General features: G+C 40.7%; 1 protein-coding gene across 1 annotated transcript; it reads left to right on the plus strand.

Moving 5' to 3' along the window:
• The first annotated feature begins 371 nt into the window (after nucleotides 1-371).
• On the plus strand, nucleotides 372-14468 carry LOC118829244 (zinc finger protein OZF-like). The gene is made up of 4 exons (XM_036736239.1): nucleotides 372-392; nucleotides 2440-2566; nucleotides 3730-3825; nucleotides 10318-14468. Exons 1-4 carry the CDS (start codon nucleotides 372-374, stop codon nucleotides 11736-11738), a joined length of 1665 nt encoding a protein of 554 aa, XP_036592134.1. The 3' UTR covers nucleotides 11739-14468.
• Nucleotides 14469-19756: the final 5288 nt, after the last annotated feature.

Here is a 19756-nt window from a genome sequence, read left to right on the forward strand (position 1 = left end):
TTACAAACATCGACAGACAGACTTTGTCTGATTCAAATCTCGATGCACAGCTACCAGAGTTTAACAAAGTCCCAGCATCCAGGTTACAAGCTGGAGGGCTCTTAGCTACAACTGCCTGGGGGTCTCCGCATCAGTGCCACCTCGAGTGAGAGCCCCTTGCAAAATAGCTCTGTCTTCTCTTCTTATGCTGTCTCAGACGTCATCAAACGTCATCTGAATGACCAGAACTTAGGCTGCCACAATTGGCTCTGAGTTAGCACCTCCCCTTAGTACCCTGGGAGCTTCACACCCACATAGGATGCAACAAACTCTATCCCAGGGACTCTGTGTGGCCTAGTGAAGATAGACCCTGGTATTCCCCTAGAGACCATATGATAAAGCTAAAGGAAGAGGTAATGAAGACTGCAGTTATAATTGGAAATGCAGATGAATATCATGGAACTCCCTTGACAGTTTCTCATAGAAATATAGTGAAGATGGCTCCTCCTGCTTATAAGCACCTAATTCTGACTACTAATTGGAGAAATAAGGAACCTTCTTTCAGAGGTGCTAGATAAGATTTCACAGTTAAGTGACTAAGGGGAATGGAGAAAAGATAAATTTTCTCAAGAGAGAAGAGTAAATAGCCAGCAGATTCAAAGTCAAAATAGATTAACAAGAAAAGAATTTTTTACTGCTTTAAGAGCAGGGATAGATCTTGGAAGAATAGATGGTATTCCAACTAACAAACTATATAAGATGTACCTAGAAAAGGAACTTAATATTAGACCGAATAGGGAAGTGAGAACTGCCCCTACAGATCCTCCTGAATCATTGTATCCACATTTGTCACACCTTCAGGGGGAATAAGAAATTGTCCAAGTCCCAGCTCAGATTAAAGAAAGTATACCTTTAGCCAGAATGATGACCCCAAATCTGCACATTGGCAAACAGCAAACACATAAGATCTCATAATATATTTTACCTGAATAAAGCTATGATAGTGGGTTAATGGACTCCAGAAGCGCAGCTAACACTTTATCTGCCCTGCTTCTGGTCATCGTCTCCTTATTTCTTTTTGGTTTTTTGTCTGTTCACCTTGTTTTACTAGCTTTGCTTCCTGCAGGCCTAGTACCCTTAGTGCCCTCTCCCTGCTTAAGCTGTCCAAGACTGTGCTGTGTCACCCCTCGACCTGGCATTGACCAGCTAAAGAACTGACCCCTCAAATGAGATCTCTTGGGGCAGGGACAGCTCTATGTCCAGTTTCTGCAGGAGGTAGCTATAGAGGAAGAGTCCTTCACCCCTCACCCCAAGGAACTTTGGGCCCCATTCATTTAAGGAGGTAATGATGGGGCGCTTGTGCTTAAGCCCCACCCTAAAAATTTTTTTATGTGTTTATTTTGTGTTATTCCTGTTGTATTGTTGTAAAGTTATCTTGGTACCAGCTACCCCTAAAACTCCCACTGACCTATGTCATTGATATGAAAGATCTTGGGGCTGAATGTATGTTAATGGGAATGGGAAGATCTTTCCTATCCAGTAATAGTCTTATGTGACCTGCTTGAGTCACATGGAACTTGTGGTGGGAGGAGCTTGCCAAACAGGTGGAGCAGGACTTGAGACAGAGCAATCAGAGCTGGGAGAGAGAGGGCAGGCAGAGCAGCTAGTGTCAGTGAGAGGAGGGATTTTGCTTAAGGGAGCTTGTTCGACAGAGAGAGGGCTTGGGGATGGCAGTGCTCCCTACATTGATTTCTTGGTTACTATGATGGCTTTCGCTTTTTGGGGTTTGGAAAAATGTTTTGGTTTCATCTTCTATGAAGGGAGTGTGTTCTGTCTTGGGATCCAAACTTGGAAATTCACCAGCGTATGCATAGCAGCCACTGTGGGTATCGCATTGGCAGTGTAATATATTTTATAAATTTTGTTTGAGGCTTCCTCTTCCTCTAACACATAAGTTTTCTGCTTTGTTCTCTCTGTCCTTTGGATTTAAGTACATCTTCCTGTAACCCCATTCAATATGAAAGGAATTAAATTCTAAAGTTTTCCATACATATGCACATGGGAAATTTTAAAAAATATATATTTTTTAAAAAGACATATCACTTATATGAGTTCTGATGAGGAAGATACTTCCCATCACCCTCTCTGATGCTCCCCCACAGATCCACCTTCCACACAGATATAATGCCACCTATCTTCCTGATTCCACAGGCAACACATTTCAGAGTAAACCATTTCTCAGCTTTATTCTAACTGATCATGTAAAAAGCTTTTCTCAAAATTCAGTTGGGCTCTTAATGAATCTGGTTTTAGGAGCTGACTCTGACTTTCATAAAGGGTCTGACCTTTCAGCAAATCCCTTCTGTATGCTTCAGTTTTGTTCTGTAAATTAATGAGGGTTGAACTATTAAAATCTGGAGTGTCCTTCAGCTCTACATTCTGTGACTTTTAATGATTTAGGGGTTGGTGACATTCAAGGATGTGGCTGTGGACTTCACCCAGGAGGAGTGGGGCCTTTTGGACCATGCTCAGAAGGAGTTGTACAAGGGGGTCATGCTGGAGAATGCCCGGAACCTGCTCTCCCTGGGTAAGGACATCTCCTCTGGTAATGCTGAGTCTGCAATCAAAGGAATATCTTCATGCCCTGGTGTGCAGGGTTTGGAGCACTGATCAGTTATTGGAGAGAGAAAAGTGTTGGTCTCCTGTCCTGCTGCCTGGAGTTTTCTATAGAAAGTCTGTGCCTTGTGTGACAGGAACCTGAGGGTTTCCTTGTTGCTCCTGAAGCTGTCTCTCACCTCTTCTAGGCAGCTTCAAATTAGTGTGGAAGAATCTCAGACCTGAAACTAATGTCAGGGGTCATTTGGCCTAACCCCGACCTGGCCATGAATTGTGTCTGCCCAGGCTCTGAAAGCTGCTTAGGAGGCTTTTCCTTACAAGCCTGTCCTATCCGGAATACTCTTCTTTTTAACAAGCATCAATTTGTAGCTCTAGACGAGGCTGGATTCAGACCCTGGCATGCCTCACTCTAGGCCCAGGGCTTTCTCCACTGCACCATTAGCTGCCTCTAATTTCTAGAGAATGGAAAGTGTGCGATGAGTCCATCCTTCTATGAAGAAGGTATACCAAGACCAGATTTTCAGACTCCAGCCTGGTTCCGTGATCTTCTCCCCTACTTCTCCCCAAAGTTCACAAAAGAAATGGTATCAGACTATACTCAAGGAGGCCTGGGAACCACCCTGGGGTCCTTGTTTACATGACCCTGGCATTGCCAGGAATAAGAGACTAGCCAAGAAATAGAATTTGGACCAACTAGGGTTTATTGAATTTGCCAGCAGGAGACTCTCACCTGAAGAGGCAAAGATGCCCCAAATGAGCAGTACACATGTTTTCTATATATTTCATGGAGTGAGGTACCAAAAGTTGGTTGATCAAGGTTGCTGTTTCTGGGGCTTGAAGCTGGTCTTGCACAATAGCTCTTTTTAGCCAGTTTCGGAATTAGGAATTTCTACCAAAATGGAACTGGACAGAATGAGGGGGCAGAGGTTTGGCTCTTTCTCAGAACAGGTTGTACAACAGGGTAATGTGACACATCCCTTTTTGGGTTACTTGCATTACAAGCACTAATGAGTGAGTGCAGGCTCATATGTTTGAACATAATACTGTGAATCTCAAAATGGAGCAGCACCTTTTCCTAAAGAGAACGGAATGACAAGTTTCCATGCTTATCCCTATCTCACTCCCCATGCCCAGGGCTTCCAGTTACCAGAGAAGACGTGATCTCATATTTTGAGCAAAAGGAAGCCCCATGGATGCTGAAGCAAGAAGGCCTGAGGAGCTGCTGTCCAGGTGAGTGAAGTGAAGGCAGACATATGAGAGCTGAGATTACAAGAGGCTGCTATTTGTTATTGTGAGGCAAGTGCTAGATCTGGGGGCAGGAAGGCCTGACTTGGAATTCTTTTTCAGTTGTTTCTCAAGAGTGACTTCATGGGTCGGTTACTGAACCACTGAACCTTGGTTTCTCCATCTGTATAAGAGGGGTTTGGACTCCATGGCCTTTCACCTTCCTTCCAGGGATACGTATATGATCCAAAACATAAAGTCGTTGCTTGGAATTTGGAGGTATAGAATTCTGAAAGTATAAAAGGGTTTAGGCTATCCTATATGAGTTCTTTCCTAGACCTTCTTCAAGTCAACCAACTTCTAAGTGCCTGCTCTCTTCCAGACTGTACAAAGGACTGAACACATAAATCAATGCAAGAGATGTCCCCTGCTCCCATGGAGCTCACAGTCTGGTGGGGCAGAGAGCATGCCAACAACTGTGTAGAAACCCCCAATGGTCAGGATAAATTGGAGCTAGTCAATAGAGGGAAGGCCCTGAATTTAAGGGGGACTGGGAAAGGCTTATTGTGGGAGATGGGCTCTAGCTGGGGACTCGGGGAAGCCAACAAGAACATTCTAGGTAATAGGGATGGCAACAAAACCCCACAGAGTCTGAAGGGGGAATGACCTATCCCTGGAACAGAAAGGAGGCCCAAACAAATGGATTATAACATATATGGAGGAGGAGAGGGGGGAAGGGAGAAAGAAGACTGGAATAGTAGGTGAGGGATAGGTGATAAAGTGCTTTCACAGCCCTAGAGAGGGTTTTATATTTCTTATTTTGCTGGGGACCCACTGGAGGCTGTTGAGTACATGGTGACATGGTGAGGTGAGAGCTGAAGGAAGATGAAGTTGATAACTGGATGAAGGATTAGACTGGACTGAGGGGAGAATTGAGGCAGCTGGACCAACCGCAGGCTCTAAGGTATGGGGTGACAGGGGTCTGAACCAAGAAAGTGACAATATTGAGATAGAAAGGGGTCTATGGAATGATACCACAAAGTTAGAATCAACAGGACTTAGGAACAGATTGAATATGGGTGTCAGGAGTGTGAATGTGTGAGACTTGATGAGGAGTGCATGGCATTTCATTTCTGAGCCTGGAGTATTGGGAGGATGCCTTGGATAGCGTTAGGAACAGAAGAAGATGGGAGTGTTGGAGGAAAGAGAATGAGTTTTCTTTTGGATGTGTTAGAAGTAGAACCTAGAGAGAGTAATGCTGCTAAAATCTAGGGAGGGCAGGATTAAGAAAAGCGAGAGACTGACAGTATCAAAGCCAGCAGAGAACTCAAGAAAGATTAGGATTAAGAAGAGGCCATCGAATTTTAACAATTTGGGGATTATTAGTAACTTTTAAGAGATGTGTTTCACTTGTACAATAAATCTGGGAGGTAGCACGCAGAGTTTTTTTTTTTCTTTTGACTATTATAAATACCTAAATTATCTATATAGTACAAATGAAGAAAGATGCTATCCAGATACAGAGAAAGAACTGATAAATAGAAATACGTCTAGAATAATTTTACATAGATATCCCTATTTGGGTGGTGGCCATATCTTGGGCATCGTAGCAGGGTAGAAAAAATAAAAGAAAGGGCAAAAAGAAGAGGGAGAGTTTCAAAGAAAGCCAGGGAAAGGAGTTGGAGACATCAAATGGAAATCACCATCACTAGCTGTTTAGCCCTAAAATGGAGGAAAGATATTGGACAGCATCTTGTGGGGGTCCATGGATCGTGTGAGAGTGTTTTAAAGATTAGCAAGAAATGATTTTATTTGTGGTAATAGGGAAAGAGTCATCAGTGTGGGAGAGAGTGAAAATTGGTAAGAAAAAGGAGATACAAGAAGAGGAATATATGGAGGTAGATGAGGGGTTAGAGTGAGATCATTTGCATGTGCATGTGTATTTTCTTTAGCAAGCAGAAGAATAATCTTTCCATGTGATATGGGGGTCAAAAATGAGAAGACATCTGATTTATGTGAGATAAGGAGGATAAGGAAGTTCTTGATAAATGTCTAGTTTTTTTTCAGTAGTTGTGGGGGGGAGGGGGTAGAAGCAAGTCCTGATGGTGGGTTGGGGATGAATGAAAAGATCTGGAAAAGCTGCTATGGTGAGTGGCACAGGAAGTCAGATGAGGAGATGGCAAAGGATTGCCTTGCCTTAGTGAGGACCCAGCTGAGATTACACAGCCTAAATTGGTAGTGGACCTGGCAACCTGGTTTCATGATTTTCTCTCTGTACATTTAGCAGAACATGAGGAGGAGAGATGGCTGTTGCCTTACTCAGGAGTTTTCCAAGGCTAAACTTTGTGTAAATCATCAGCCCAAATGCCTTTCCTAATCTCTATGGCTAATATCTGTCCACATTCTTGGAACATCATCGGCCAGGTTCATGTAGGTGACCACCACATCATTTGAAGGAACTGGGAGTTAGAGACCCGGAGGTGCAGGAGACCTTTCAGGAGCCTAGAAAGAATCCTCTGTAATCTTCAATATGGGTTCTGGTCTAGTTCCATCAGGGTTAGAACCTGACCAAGTGTAATAACAATTTGGATTTGAAGATCTTTTCTATCTATTAATAGGCCCGTGTGGCCTGCTTATGTCATAGGAAACCTAAGTCACATGTAGTGGGAGGAGCTTGCTGAGAGGAAAAGGAAAGTATGTCACAGGAAGTGCTGAGAGAGCAGTTAGAGCTGAGGGAAAGAGCAGACATGTGGTGCCTGTGAGTGTTTTTGTGGGAAGGCCCCAGCAGGGGTTGCCGATGGTTTTGAGATGGTGAGGCTCAATGCTGTGATATTGTGTTTTAAGTTCCTTGCTGTTATGGAAAAGTGGGCTTTCAGGTTTGGGGAGTTGCTTGCTGTTTGGATGGGCTGGACTTATTGGTTATGGCTTTTGGTCCTTTGGTGTCTGAATAAGTGGTTTACTTCTTCTACCTTCTATGTGGAGAGTCTCTTATATTTTGTGATACAGAAGCACATAGGCATTGACAATTATCTATACTGTGATTATTGCTTTGTTAAAACAACCACCTGTTTGGCAAGCTCCTCCCACCACAGGTTCCGTGTGACTCAGACTCACGTGACTCAAGCAGGTCACATAAGACTATTACTGGATAGGAAAGATCTTCCCATTCCCATTAACAATACATTCACCCCAAGATCTTTCATATCAATTACATAGGTCAATGGGAGTTTTAGGGGTAGCTGGTACCAAGATAACTTTACAACAATACAACAGGAATAACACAAAATAAACACATAAAAAAAATTTTAGGGTGGGACTTAAGCACAAGCACCCCATCATTCCCCCCTCAAATGAATGGGGCCCAAAGTTCCTTGGGGTGAGGGGCAAAGGTCTCTTCTTCTATAGCTGGAAGGTTATGGGATGGCTTGGCTCCCTTCTGTGATGTCATGTTTCAGATTCTTTGCTGTTATGATAAAGTGGACTTACTGGTTCTGGAATTTGTTTGCTACTTGGATGCGTCAGACTTATTGGTTTGGGGACCTGGTTCTCTGGTGTCTGAATAAATGGTTTACTTCTTCTACCTTCTATACAGAGAGTTTCTTATATTTTGCTATATAGAATCACATAGGCATATTGACAATTATCATCTATATTGTGATTACCCCCTTGATAATACACTAAGATAACTACTTAGAGGTGATTGAGTGCGAGAAAGGGACAGAAGGGGGCAGCTAGGTGGCATAGTGAGTAGAGCACTGGCCCTGGAATCAGGAGGACCTGAGTTCAAATCCGGCCTCAGACACTTGACACACTTAGTAGCTGTGTGACCTTGAGCAAGTCACTTTACCCCAATTGCCCTACCTTCCCCCCCTCAAAAAAAAAATTAAAGAAAGGGACAGAAACAGGGCTGAGGCCCAAACATGCATTCAACAACTAGGGGAGAGACCAGAATGCAGGGAGTAGAGGTAGAAGCTGGTACTGCTCTCAGCCGTGCACCCAGTCATGGAATCAATAAACATTGAGTAAGTACCTTCTGTTCTAGGCACTGTGCTGAGCCATGAGGATCCAAAGAAGGACAAAAAACAGCCTCTGCTGTCACAGAGCTCAGAGTCTAGTTTACAAACAAATGCTGATATGGGAAAAAAGAGTGTTTTGGAATGGAAATATATTTAATTCAACAAGTAAATAAGGGAGTAAAAGGAGTGAGGATAATACTGGCTTAAGAAGGAGAGCAGAACTGAGGAGGAAACAATCAAAATCATATGAAAGTAATAACTAACTTTTATGCAGTGCATACTATGTGTCATGCAGTATACAAATATTTTCTCATTTTATCCTCATAAGAACCCTAGGAATTAGAAGCTATAATCACTCCCATTTTACAGATAAAAAATACTGAGGCAAATAGAGGTCTTGTGACTTCCCTAAGGTTACAGGACTACAAGTTTCTAAGGTGGGATTAGAACTCAGCTCTTCCTGGTTCATGGCCCAGCATTCTGTCCACTATACCACCAGTTGTATTCTCATTTTTTAAACAGAATATGTTGAAAATGCTCACTCATGGATGAGGTGCGAAATGGAAGGTGACTTTGACAAGCTCCTTCCAGGCCTTGGAAATTCATTTTTGTAACTCTAACCACTCACAAGGAATTGCTAATTAGTATTTTAAAATTTTGTTTTCCTATGGGCTGGTGGCAAGTACTGCATAAATGACAAATATGGTCGAAGGTCAGTTGCAAGTATTGCTTTGTTGTTGTTATTAAATTAGTGTTTATATACAAAACAAACTTGGGAAGGATAGGATTTCCTCAGACATGACTTTGTTATTTCTACCACTGGTAAATGGGCTACACATTCACTGAAATTCTATTTAATGCCTTACCCATGTTGCCAACCAATTCCTTTGAGAAGCTGCCAGATAGAAGAAGAGTAACATGAACAGAGGTGAAGTTCAAATTGGAAAACAACCTCAACATTTCAATGAGTGGCATTTTGTGGTCTGTTTTTATAGCAAGGTTGTGGTGGTCCATGTTGGTTTATGATGGACTCTCCTGTGCATGCCTGGTGATGATAGTTTTCCAATTGCCTGCCCTCACTGCTGCAAGAATGTAAACTCAAGTGAGATCTTGATCTGGTGATTTCAGGTTTGATGAGATGTGATTACAGACCAAAAGTGAGAGGATGACTCCAGTGCAGTGATAGACAGCCACCAAGGGTCTTTGCATGCCTGTGACCATTTGCACATGAATGAGTAACCTTCCTGGAAGTTTGGAAACAATTTGATGTGAAGTTGAAAAACTGAAAGAATATGTTGCACTTGGTTAGAATCCATCAGAGTATGAAATACTCACTGCATGATCCCCAAAAACCAAGTATTCCTGATCATGATAGTTTGGAACCATTGCAAAAAAGATAGCTTTTAAGTTTGAAACATGTGCATATTTTTTGTCCCAGAAGATAAATATTTTTGTAACCAAATTTGTAACCAATTTTGTAACCAAATTGGGCAAATTGCCACTGACAAATTTTCAGCTCAAATATCTTGGACAATCGTCTCAATCTTTCAAAGGATTTGTGAACCTTTAAAGGACAAGGGTTACAAGAAGACCAGTAGTGAAACATGCTGTCCACTTCTGTACCAAAGTGTGGTAGACTCCAGTTCCTATATCGGACACATATTTTCAGACATGGGCAATGCCATGCATTTTTTAAATTGTGTTTTATAGAAGGGTTTTAATTTTATTTTAGTTAGAAGAGGCATTTAAAGATAATTTTTAAAAAGACATAAGTAATGACTGTCTCAAGAAATTAACAGGTCAGAACAAAATCCCTTATGCCTCGGGAAAATACATACACAAAAAAGTGTTGGCATTCTGCATGTGACCTGAGATAATGCAACAGAAACCTAAGATTGAAAATGATCCCCAGGGAAATTAGGTTATGGTTACTGGTAGAATAGATCATGAAATAATTTGAATATTTAGTATATGTGCACCAAATCGCATTGTATCTATGAAGAAAGGATTGAAAGTATGGACAGTGAAAGGGAAAGAGAAAGATTGAAAGTGGAGATAATTTGTCAAGTGTTGTAGACTGAGAAGACCCATTCACAGGGTTTGGATTCTAGTCCCAAGTGCTGGGATTTGGGTCAAGTCACTCAGCCATTCTGAGCCCATGGTCTGGGTTGTGAATGTGATAAGAATGATAGCCCTAACTGTGTCACAGGTTTGTTGTGAGGATCCAATGTAAATTCATGCATGAAGCTCTTTGGAAATTAAATCATCCTTGGGATGTGAGCAAGGGCATTTAAAAATGATTGTATTTCTGCCCTTTTAAGGTGTTGCTCTTTGCCTAGGGAAATAAGGAGTAACTGAGTTTTTGTTCTACGTATGGAGCAAAGGGGATATAAATATACGTGTGTGTGTGTGTGTGTGCGCGCGCGCGCACGCGCGTACAGTGTCTATTTGTTTTATTCTTGGCTTTTTTTTTTTTTTTTAGAAGGAGAGATCAGACTGGAAATGAAGGAAATTGCTGCAGAGCTAACCCTTTCTGTGGAAAAAACTCACAAGCAAAGATTCATGAATAATGGTCCCTCTGAATTCACTTGGAGAGAAGTCTACACAACACCTGAAAGTTTTCACACTGCAGAGAAATATTATGACTGTGAACAACATGGAAAGGGTTTTACAGAGAGGAAGTATCGTATTGCACATCAGAGGATGCATCCTGGAGAGAAACTTTATGAATGTAATCAATGTGGAAAACTTTTTAAATGGTGGAACAGTCTTACTCTACATCAGAGAATGCACGCTGGTGAGAAACCTTATAAATGTAGTCAATGTGGAAAGACTTTTAGATGTAGGAAGACTATTGGTGAACATCAGAGAATCCACACTGGAGAGAAACCTTATGAATGTAATCAGTGTGGAAAGGTTTTTATACAAAGGGCTGGTCTGATTGTACATAAGAGAACACACACTGAAGAGAAACCTTATGAATGTAATCAATGTGGAAAAGCTTTTAAATGGTGGAAAAATCTTACAGTACATCAGAGAATCCACACTGGAGAGAAAATGTATGAATGTAATCAGTGTGGAAAGACTTATATGCGGAAGGACAATCTTGTTCAACATCAGAGAATGCACACTGGAAAAAAACCTTATGAATGTGATCAATGTGGAAAGGCTTTTAAATGGTGGAACAGTCTGACTCTACATCAGAGAATTCACACTGGAGAGAAACTGTATGAATGTAATCAATGTGAAAAGACTTACATACAGAAGGACAGTCTAGTTGAACATCAGAGAATCCACACTGGAGAGAAACCTTATAAATGTAGTCATTGTGGAAAGACTTTCAGATGTAGAAAGTCTATTGGTGAACATCAGAGGATCCACACTGGAGAGAAACTTTATGAATGTAATCAATGTGGAAAGACTTTTACATGGAAGCGCAGTCTTGTTAGACATGGAAGAATCCATAATGGAGAGAAACCTTATGATTGTAATCAATGTGGAAAGGTTTTTAGATTGAAGAAATGTCTTATTGCTCATCTCAGAATCCATACTGGAGAGAAGCCTTATGACTGTAATCAATGTGGAAAGGCTTTTAATTGGTGGAACACTCTTGCTCTACATCAGAGAATCCACACTGGAGAGAAACTTTATGAATGTACCCAGTGCGGAAAGGCTTTTACACTGAGAGACCATCTTACTAGACATCAGAGAATACATACTGGTGAGAAACCTTATGAATGTACCCAATGTGGAAAGACTTTTACACAGAAGTCCTCTCTTACTGTACATCAGAGAATACACACTGGAGAGAAACCTTATGAATGTACTCAGTGCGGAAAGGCTTTTCCACACAAGGACCGTCTTACCCGACATCAGAGAATCCACACTAGAGAGAAACCTTAAGAATATGATCATTCTGGTAAAACCTTCAGGCCAAAGTCAATCCTTGTTTACAATCAGAGAATTCATGGGAGATAAAGGAATCTTATAATTGACCTGAATGAGGAAAGTCATTGAAATGGAGTACGGAGCTTCTTAGCAAAATATTCACTCTGGGTAAAAGCTATCTATGGAATCAATGTGGGAAGGCTTTCAGCCAGAGATCATCTCTTTATCCTCTCTTCAGAGGATTTATAATGAAAAGAAACCTTATGAATGCGCTCAAAGGGGACATGCCTTACCGGTGAAGGTTATATTTTGTGTCTGACTATAACAGAAGGTCGAGATAAGGAAAATAATTCATGCTGACCCTCCAGGTGGTAAAAGCCAAAAAGGAGGCAGTAGGCTGACAAACTGCAGAACTATGTCAGAGAATCCACCTGGATGTTCTCAGAATTAGAATGTCTTCAGAATAAAGAAAAGCCCTCATGTCAACATTATGTCAACTGGGAAACAATCTTTGGTGAAGGGAAGGATTCAAATTTGTTTAATCAGGGGTATAACAATTAGGGCACTTTAGGGAATTTTGTGTTCTCCCACAGGCTGCCTACATGCATGTAATCAGCCTACTCTGAGGCCACTGCATGTGACAGCCAAGAAACTTCTCATTAATTTGAGATCATGGCTGCCTCCTGATTTTGGTGACCCAACAATCGTGATGATGAGGCAGGGATTCCCCTGATGGACTTGAGGCAGAGCAGAAGCAATGTGTGAACAAAGCAGCTGCTCCTAAGCAGGCAAGAGGCCTTGCAATTTCTATCTACAAAGCTGCCCATGGTTGTTCCTGCTCTACCAGCCTGGAAGAGAACTCTAAAGGAACCCAGTTCCATATCAGAGGCATCTGGGCTGCTTGTCACATGCTCTCTACAAATCAATGAAGGGCTCAGGTCCTGATGACAGCACCCTCCTCACAGTCATGGTTTCCAGTGCAGAGACCAATAGGTTGGACATGAGGGAGCAATTCGAGAGGCATTATGCGAAGTCTCTATATTCTTTCCTCAAGGCAAGTAGAAGAGTCTTGCTTTGCCAGAAAAGGCAAGCACTGATAGGAAGAAAGGTTTCTAATGAAATTCATTTGGATGCTAATGCAGACCCAAGCCAACTTCTTGTTCCCTTATCCCTGTATTTATCAGAGAAACTTGATTTGGAAGGGCCTTCAGAGGCCATCTAGGCCAGACTCATATCTGCAGAGGCATCTCTTTGAGATCATTTCTGCTTGAAGACCTGCTAGGAAGGTAGCTCAATATTAAGGCACTGTTCATCACATCAAGCTGAAATCTGCCTCTTGCAGCTAACCCTCATTGGTACTGAGTGTGATTCATCTTAGACATGATAGCATTTCAGGTATTTGAGGAGTATTTCATGTTGCCCTTCAAGTTTCCTCCTCTTCTGGACAAGTGTACTCACTTTTTTCAACTGATCCTCATTTGTCATGGTCTCCAATCCATCATATTCATAGTCCTTCTTTGGATGTATTCCAGCTAGTCAGTGCCTCTTGTTGATTATCTCCAGTTTGTCATAAATAATAGGAATAGATATGTTTGTCCGTATTTATTTGTCTGGCTGTAGCTGCCAAAAGTGCTACCAAACTGGCGTATAAATTACTTGTTACAATCTTATGATTGTATAATCTGTTTTTGCTAACGATGATGGAATCATGACTTTGGCACCCTAATATCTGTCAGTTGTGGATATGTTTATGGATTAGTTAGAAAAAGGGTATATTGTAGCTTGTCTTGACCTATGTCTTGCCACTGGACTCTCATAACATTGGAAGAGAGAGTGAGGTTGATGGCTTTACACAGTTCTGCTTCCCTTAAATCCAACTCACTTGCAAACAAAGACCAAGAACAACAATCTGTGGGTAAAGAAGCCTCCTGAGTTCAAAAGTTCAGTGTTCCTCTCCCAGTTAAATGCATCAGTCACTTTTAATGGAAGAAAAATTCTGAGCTAAGTTTACAAGTGCAGTCCTCTCTCAAAAGATTTTACTTCAAAAGGAACTATTATCTCAGCACCAGCTGCCAATCAATTTGTGTCAAGGAAACTTGTTTTCTTCTATTATACCTTTAAATATCCTGACTCAGTTCTAGGTCATCTGTTGTTATCTCTACCAGCCAGGATGATGCCATTCCTGGAAATCTTGTCTCTAGGTGTTTTTGTACAATTAGAGAAAATTTGTTGTCTATCATTAGTTATTTCTGCAAGATCCAGGTGGAAAGTATCAACATTTTCAAGATGAAAAGAGGGGCTATTTCCAGCCCACATTTCACACTTTCAGCCAATCATATTCTTCCTACCCCCATGATACTTTAACCATTTATATTGTTTTCCCCACTTGCCAACTCCTTTGTTACATCCTTAAGCTGGGGGACTTTCATCTTCCCTGTCTTTAAGCTTGATAGGGAAGCCATTTTCCCTCTTTATTGGTAAATTCATGTTAACTAATAAACTGCTGGTGCTCAGAGCTCTGTACCTCAGTTGGCTTGATTTTCCTGGTGATAATTAGTCCTTGTGGTCTTGAGGTCACCAATGCACTGTCTCCTGAAGCAAGGCTTTAGCTTGTAGAATCTATGCATGAAAACCATTGTCATCAAATTAGACCTGATTGTCTTGAGGCTATCATAATAGTCTTGACTGAGTTGTTGTTCTGTCATGTCAGGATTGTCTTGACTATCTGTCACCTCATGGACCATAGCAGACCAGTCATATCTATCCTCCACTGTCTCTCAAAGTTCATGTCCCAAGTTCATGTTCAATTTTTCCATGACACTATCCATCTCATCCTCTGATTTACTCTTCCCCTTTTTCCTTCTGTCTTTCCCAAAATCAGGATATTTCCTAATGAATCCCATCTCATCACATGGCAAAAGTATTTTAGCTTCAGTGTTTGACCTTCCAGTGAATAGGCTCAATTAATTTTTTTAAGTATTGCCTGATTAAACCTTTTTTTGCTGTCCAAGGGACTCTTAAAAGTCTTCTCCAGCACAACAGTTTAAAAGTGTTGATTCTGTGGCACTCAGCTTTCCTTATACTGTAGCTCTGACAGGCATACTACTGAAAATCCCGTATCTATGACTATATGGACTTTTGTTCGCGAGGTGATTTCTCTGCAGTTTAGGATGCTGTCCAGATTTGTCATTGCTTTCCTTCGAAGAAAGAGGCATCTTTTAAGTCATGGCTGTAGTGAACATCTGCAGTGATCTTTGAACCCAAGGGCATAAAATCTTACACTGCTTCCATTTCTTCTCCCTCTGCTTGCCAGTGACTGATCTTAGTATATATAAATATATAAATATATATATATACATATATACATATATATATATATACACATATATATATATATACACACACATATATATGTAAACACATACACATATAATACATTTTTATTTTATGTGTGTATATATGGATATTGTATATATCTTCAAAATAACTCTTAAAACTTTTTTTAAAATATATTTTTATTTTGTGGAATAAAACGAGTATTTCCATAACAGTACAATAAAAAAGATGAATGTACATTAAACTGAAAATTTACTATGCACAACTTGCCATTCCTTTCAAATATAGAACAAAATTATCATGTAATTTTTTTTCTTCCCTTAACCCCCACCCCAGAAATGGCTTCCATTAGGCAAAAATAGGTATGTATATATTATTCTACACATATTTCTATTATCACTTCTTTCTCTAGATGCAGATAACATCTGCTCTTTATGGCTAATTTGAGTATTAGATAAAATAACCCGTTCTCTCAAAGTCATTCTTAAAACAATATTGATGTTACTGTATACAATGTTCTCTTGGTTCTGCTCTTTTCACTCTTCAAGATTTCATGAAAATGTTTACATATTTTTGGAAACTCTTGAGCTCAACATTTCTAATAGCACACAATCATATACCACAATTTGTTCAAACGTTCTCCAATTGATGGCCATCCATACAATTTCCAGTTCTTTGCCACCACAATAGAGCTACTATAAACGTTCTACAACATGTAGGCTCCTTTCCTTTTCCCAAATCATGTTTGCAAATAGAACAAGTATTGGTATGCCCAAAGAGCATAATTCCAGATTGCTCTCCAAACGGTTTGAATCATTTTACAATTTCACCAACAATGAATCGGTGTCCTCATTTTTCCAAATTTTCTTCAACATTTGTCACTTCCCTCTTCTGTCATCTTATGAAATCTGGTAGTTATAAATTGATATCTCAAGATTGTTGGAATTTGCATTTCTCTAATTAGTGATTGAGCATTTTTGTATGAATATAAATTGCTTTGATTTCTTCGTTGGAAAACTGCCTGTTCTTATCCTTTATCCACTTATCAATTGGGGAATGACTCATCTTAGAGATTTGAGAAAATTCTAATTGCTATTTGTGGATTTCCCTCTACCTTATTTTTACTCACTATTTTCCTTCTCAGACTGTCTTTTTACCCTATCCCTACTACCTTATCTTTTCCTTTTACCCTCTCCTTGGTTTTTTTTTTTAATAATATCCCCTCCTTTCTCTTCTCCACTCATCCTCCTAATCTTATTCTATACACAGTTGGAAAAATCCTTCTCCACCCATATCCCCTAGTTTTATTATCTTTCTGGATGTTCTATAGACTCTTCTGATGTATATGTTATTTCCTAATCAAACCAGATGAGAGTAAATTTTCAACATTACTAACCCTCCAACACCTGTTTCCTCTGTATTAGTTCTTCCTTCCATGCCCTATTTTTATGAGGGAATTGCTCCTTTTTACCTTTTCCTACCCAGTTCAGTTTTTTAAAATCACCCCATCATATACAAGTTAGCCACAACCTTTCTTTCAAACTGCCTTAGTGATGACAACAGTTTTGAGAATACTATTATTAATAATTACTAATATTAGTAACATTTTCATATATTGTATGTAAATAGGTGGATCTTAATTAGTGCCTTAGAATTAGTCTTTCACTATTTCTTTGTGTTTCTTCTGGTAGCAGAGGGAGCAAGCCTCTCTCACTCTCATCAAGAGGCTTCTTAATTGCTCTGCCCTTTCTGCTGTCAGAGTGGTACCATCTGCATATCTGAGATTGTTGATGTTTCTCCTGATGACTTTAATTCCACCTTTTGATTCCTCCTCCTTGGCATTTCACATGATGTACTTTGCATACAAGTTAATTAAAAACGATGACAACATTCAACCTTGTTGTCCTTCCTTTCCAATCTGAAACCAAGCAGTTGTTCCATGTTCAGTTCTACCTCTGGCCCCTTGGCCCTCATATGGGTTCCTTAGGAGACAAGTAAGGTGATTTGATACTCCCATCTCTTTGAGGACTTGCCACATTTTGCTGTAATCCAAACGCTCAAAAGCTTTAGGATGATAAATGAAGGAGAAGTAGTTTTTTGTTTTGTTTTGTTTTTTTCTGAAACACCCTTGGTTTCATCATAATCCAAAGAATTTAAGGTTAGGGTTGACAACTTGGTATCTGCTTTCTCTACTTCTTTGAAAACCAGCCTGTTCTTCTGGTATCGCTCAGCTAACATATTGCTGAAACATAGCTTACAGAATCTTAAGCATAACTTCACTGGCATGTGAAATGATATCTCTGGTTTTCTTGAAGAGATCTTGTCTTTCTCATTCTATTGTTTTCTTCTGTTTCTTTGCATCTGTCATTCAAGCAAACCTTATCTCCCCTTGCTATTCTCTGGAATCCTACATTTCCTTGGGTATATCTTTCTCTTTCTCCTTCCCCTTTCCCTTCCCTAGAGTCTCATCAGATGCCATTTTGGTTTCTTGCTCTTCTTTTTCTTTGGAATGTTTTTTTGTTGCTGCCTCTTGTCCAATATTGTGAAGCTCTGTCCATAGTTCTTCAGGCACTCTATGTACCTGCTCTGATCCCTTAAATCTATTCGTCATCACAGATGCTTATTCATAAGGGGTGTCGGAAAAATTCTGCCAATAGTCTCTTTTGAAGGTTAGTACAGTTATGTGATGTTGTCAAATATCATCCTGTCAAGTGCCAGTTGACCCTGTCAACTCTGCTCAAGGAAGGAGTCCCACTTTGAATCAAGGCCAAGGTCTGCTGAGATTAAAGTGGCTTAAAAGAACTTCCATACATACTCTTCCAAATTCAGTTTTATAATTTTCATCATCAGTGGTCAATCTATGAGATAAAAATCATTTCTTTCGTAGGAATAAGCTTCTAAATAACACCACCACCTTTCTCTTAAATAAGAATTGAATAACTTTCTTTTAGCAAGGTCTTTCCCTGAGCTGATAAGATTTTACAATCTTTCAAAAAGAAAAGGTCCCAAGGCACCTAAGTCCCCAAAGGACTACCCAGAGAAGGAGAATTTACAAGGTCTTCTGTACTTTTCCCAAACAGTAGGATATCATTATTTAAAAACAAAGCATGCCCAATTAAATACTTAAGTTGTTAAGCATTGTTACCCTACTGTTAAATAGCTTAATTCACTATTTCTAAAGAAAAGTTATTTTAGTAAGAGTATAGTTGCATTGCCCTCTAGAACTTACTTGTTTATTAGCAACATTTCATGTGCAGTAGTTTCCCCAAAATCACAAACAAGAAAAATAGAAGATAATAAATGATAATGTGGATTTCAAATATGACATAGTTATTGACAAGCAAATGACATTGATTCAGTTGAATGAGTTTCCAAATTATGTTACATATAAAATCATGCATCTATTACTTTAGCACCCTGGAGTGATTCCATTCAGTGACCAGTGTAGCAGACTTGGGATCCAATTACACTTTTTTTTTTTTTTTGTAGTGCCATTTCTAAATGGGTCACCCTCGTGAAATTTCATGTATAATTTGCATTCAGATCTGTCCTACCTGTACAAGGTCAAATATCACAATTATCCTAATGGTAACACACACACAGCTTTCAATGGTATGACATCGTTTGGGACAAACTCCATCCCATCAAATCTTACATTTATAAACAGTACCATACAGAATCTCGGTTTACCTAAGGGCCACTTGCTGTCAGCACTTTCAATAATGGAGCCCACTAATTGCAGTTCGTCTGCTGCCCGAGTTTTATCCTGGCTGTCTTTCAGCAAGAAGGAAGAGGGTCTGAGCCACAAAACAGGAGGGGGAGGAGTGGAAGAGGCAGGGTTCTCAGGGATGCCCAGGTTGGGGGGTAGTGGCGCAAGTGAAATCAAATTAGGTACCAGAAAAAACTTTTTTCCAAAGGTGAGATGTTGGCTGAGAAGACTGAATGAGGCTGAGGTGAAGAAAGAACATTCTAAGCATAAGAGGCTGCCATTGGAAGGACACAGTGCAAGGAGATGGAGGTTCTTGACCAAGGATGAGCCTGGAGGCTCATGAAATGGGGGCAGGGTTACAGGCACACCTTGCTCTTCTATGCCTGCCCAAGCTCCAAGTACTCCACAGAGCCTGCTTCAGCCACCTTTATGGCCATTGGAAGAAATTGTTCTCATCTGCCCATTCCAGGGTGGGAGGGGGTAGTTCTTACACTTGGGGTTGGCACCCCCTTCCTCACCCATGGTTTTGTGGCCTTTCAGTAACACTCAAGCTGGCTTAGCCAGAGGCAGTTTACCAAGGGTGGCTGTTGGGCATGCTACAGCTTCTTGGGGCCACAGAGGATAGTTGTGTGACAGGTGGACACCCAAGGAGTGTGAAAATGGCTCAGCCAGGCCTCCCACCACAGGGGTTAGTCCTCCTTGAACAGCCACCTCCGAGGAAAGCAAAAGGTGTGGGGCAAAAGACACCCTAGCGAGAGGGAGAGAACATTCCCAACATGGGGGACAGCCATTGGAAAGGCAGAGGCAGGAGATCAGGTCTTGGTCAAACATGAGCCAGGAGGACAGTGTCCCCGGGTCAGAGAGCAGGAGGAAGAGGAAGAGAGGAGTGAGGTGTAAGAAGACTGGAAAGGGGGGTGGGGCTGGTTATATGTACCTGCTGTGGGCCAGGCACCTTGTCCATTTTAGCTCATTTGATTCTGCTGCCAGA

Source organism: Trichosurus vulpecula, chromosome 1 (genome assembly GCF_011100635.1).
Source record: "Trichosurus vulpecula isolate mTriVul1 chromosome 1, mTriVul1.pri, whole genome shotgun sequence".
Classification (NCBI taxonomy): domain Eukaryota; kingdom Metazoa; phylum Chordata; class Mammalia; order Diprotodontia; family Phalangeridae; genus Trichosurus; species Trichosurus vulpecula.

Coding starts and splice junctions, on each gene's coding strand:
- LOC118829244 (XM_036736239.1), top strand. CDS start 372: ATGATAAAGCTAAAGGAAGAG. Junction 2,567..3,729: donor CCGGAACCTGCTCTCCCTGG/GTAAGGACATCT, acceptor CCCCATGCCCAG/GGCTTCCAGTTACCAGAGAA. Junction 3,826..10,317: donor CCTGAGGAGCTGCTGTCCAG/GTGAGTGAAGTG, acceptor TTTTTTTTTTAG/AAGGAGAGATCAGACTGGAA.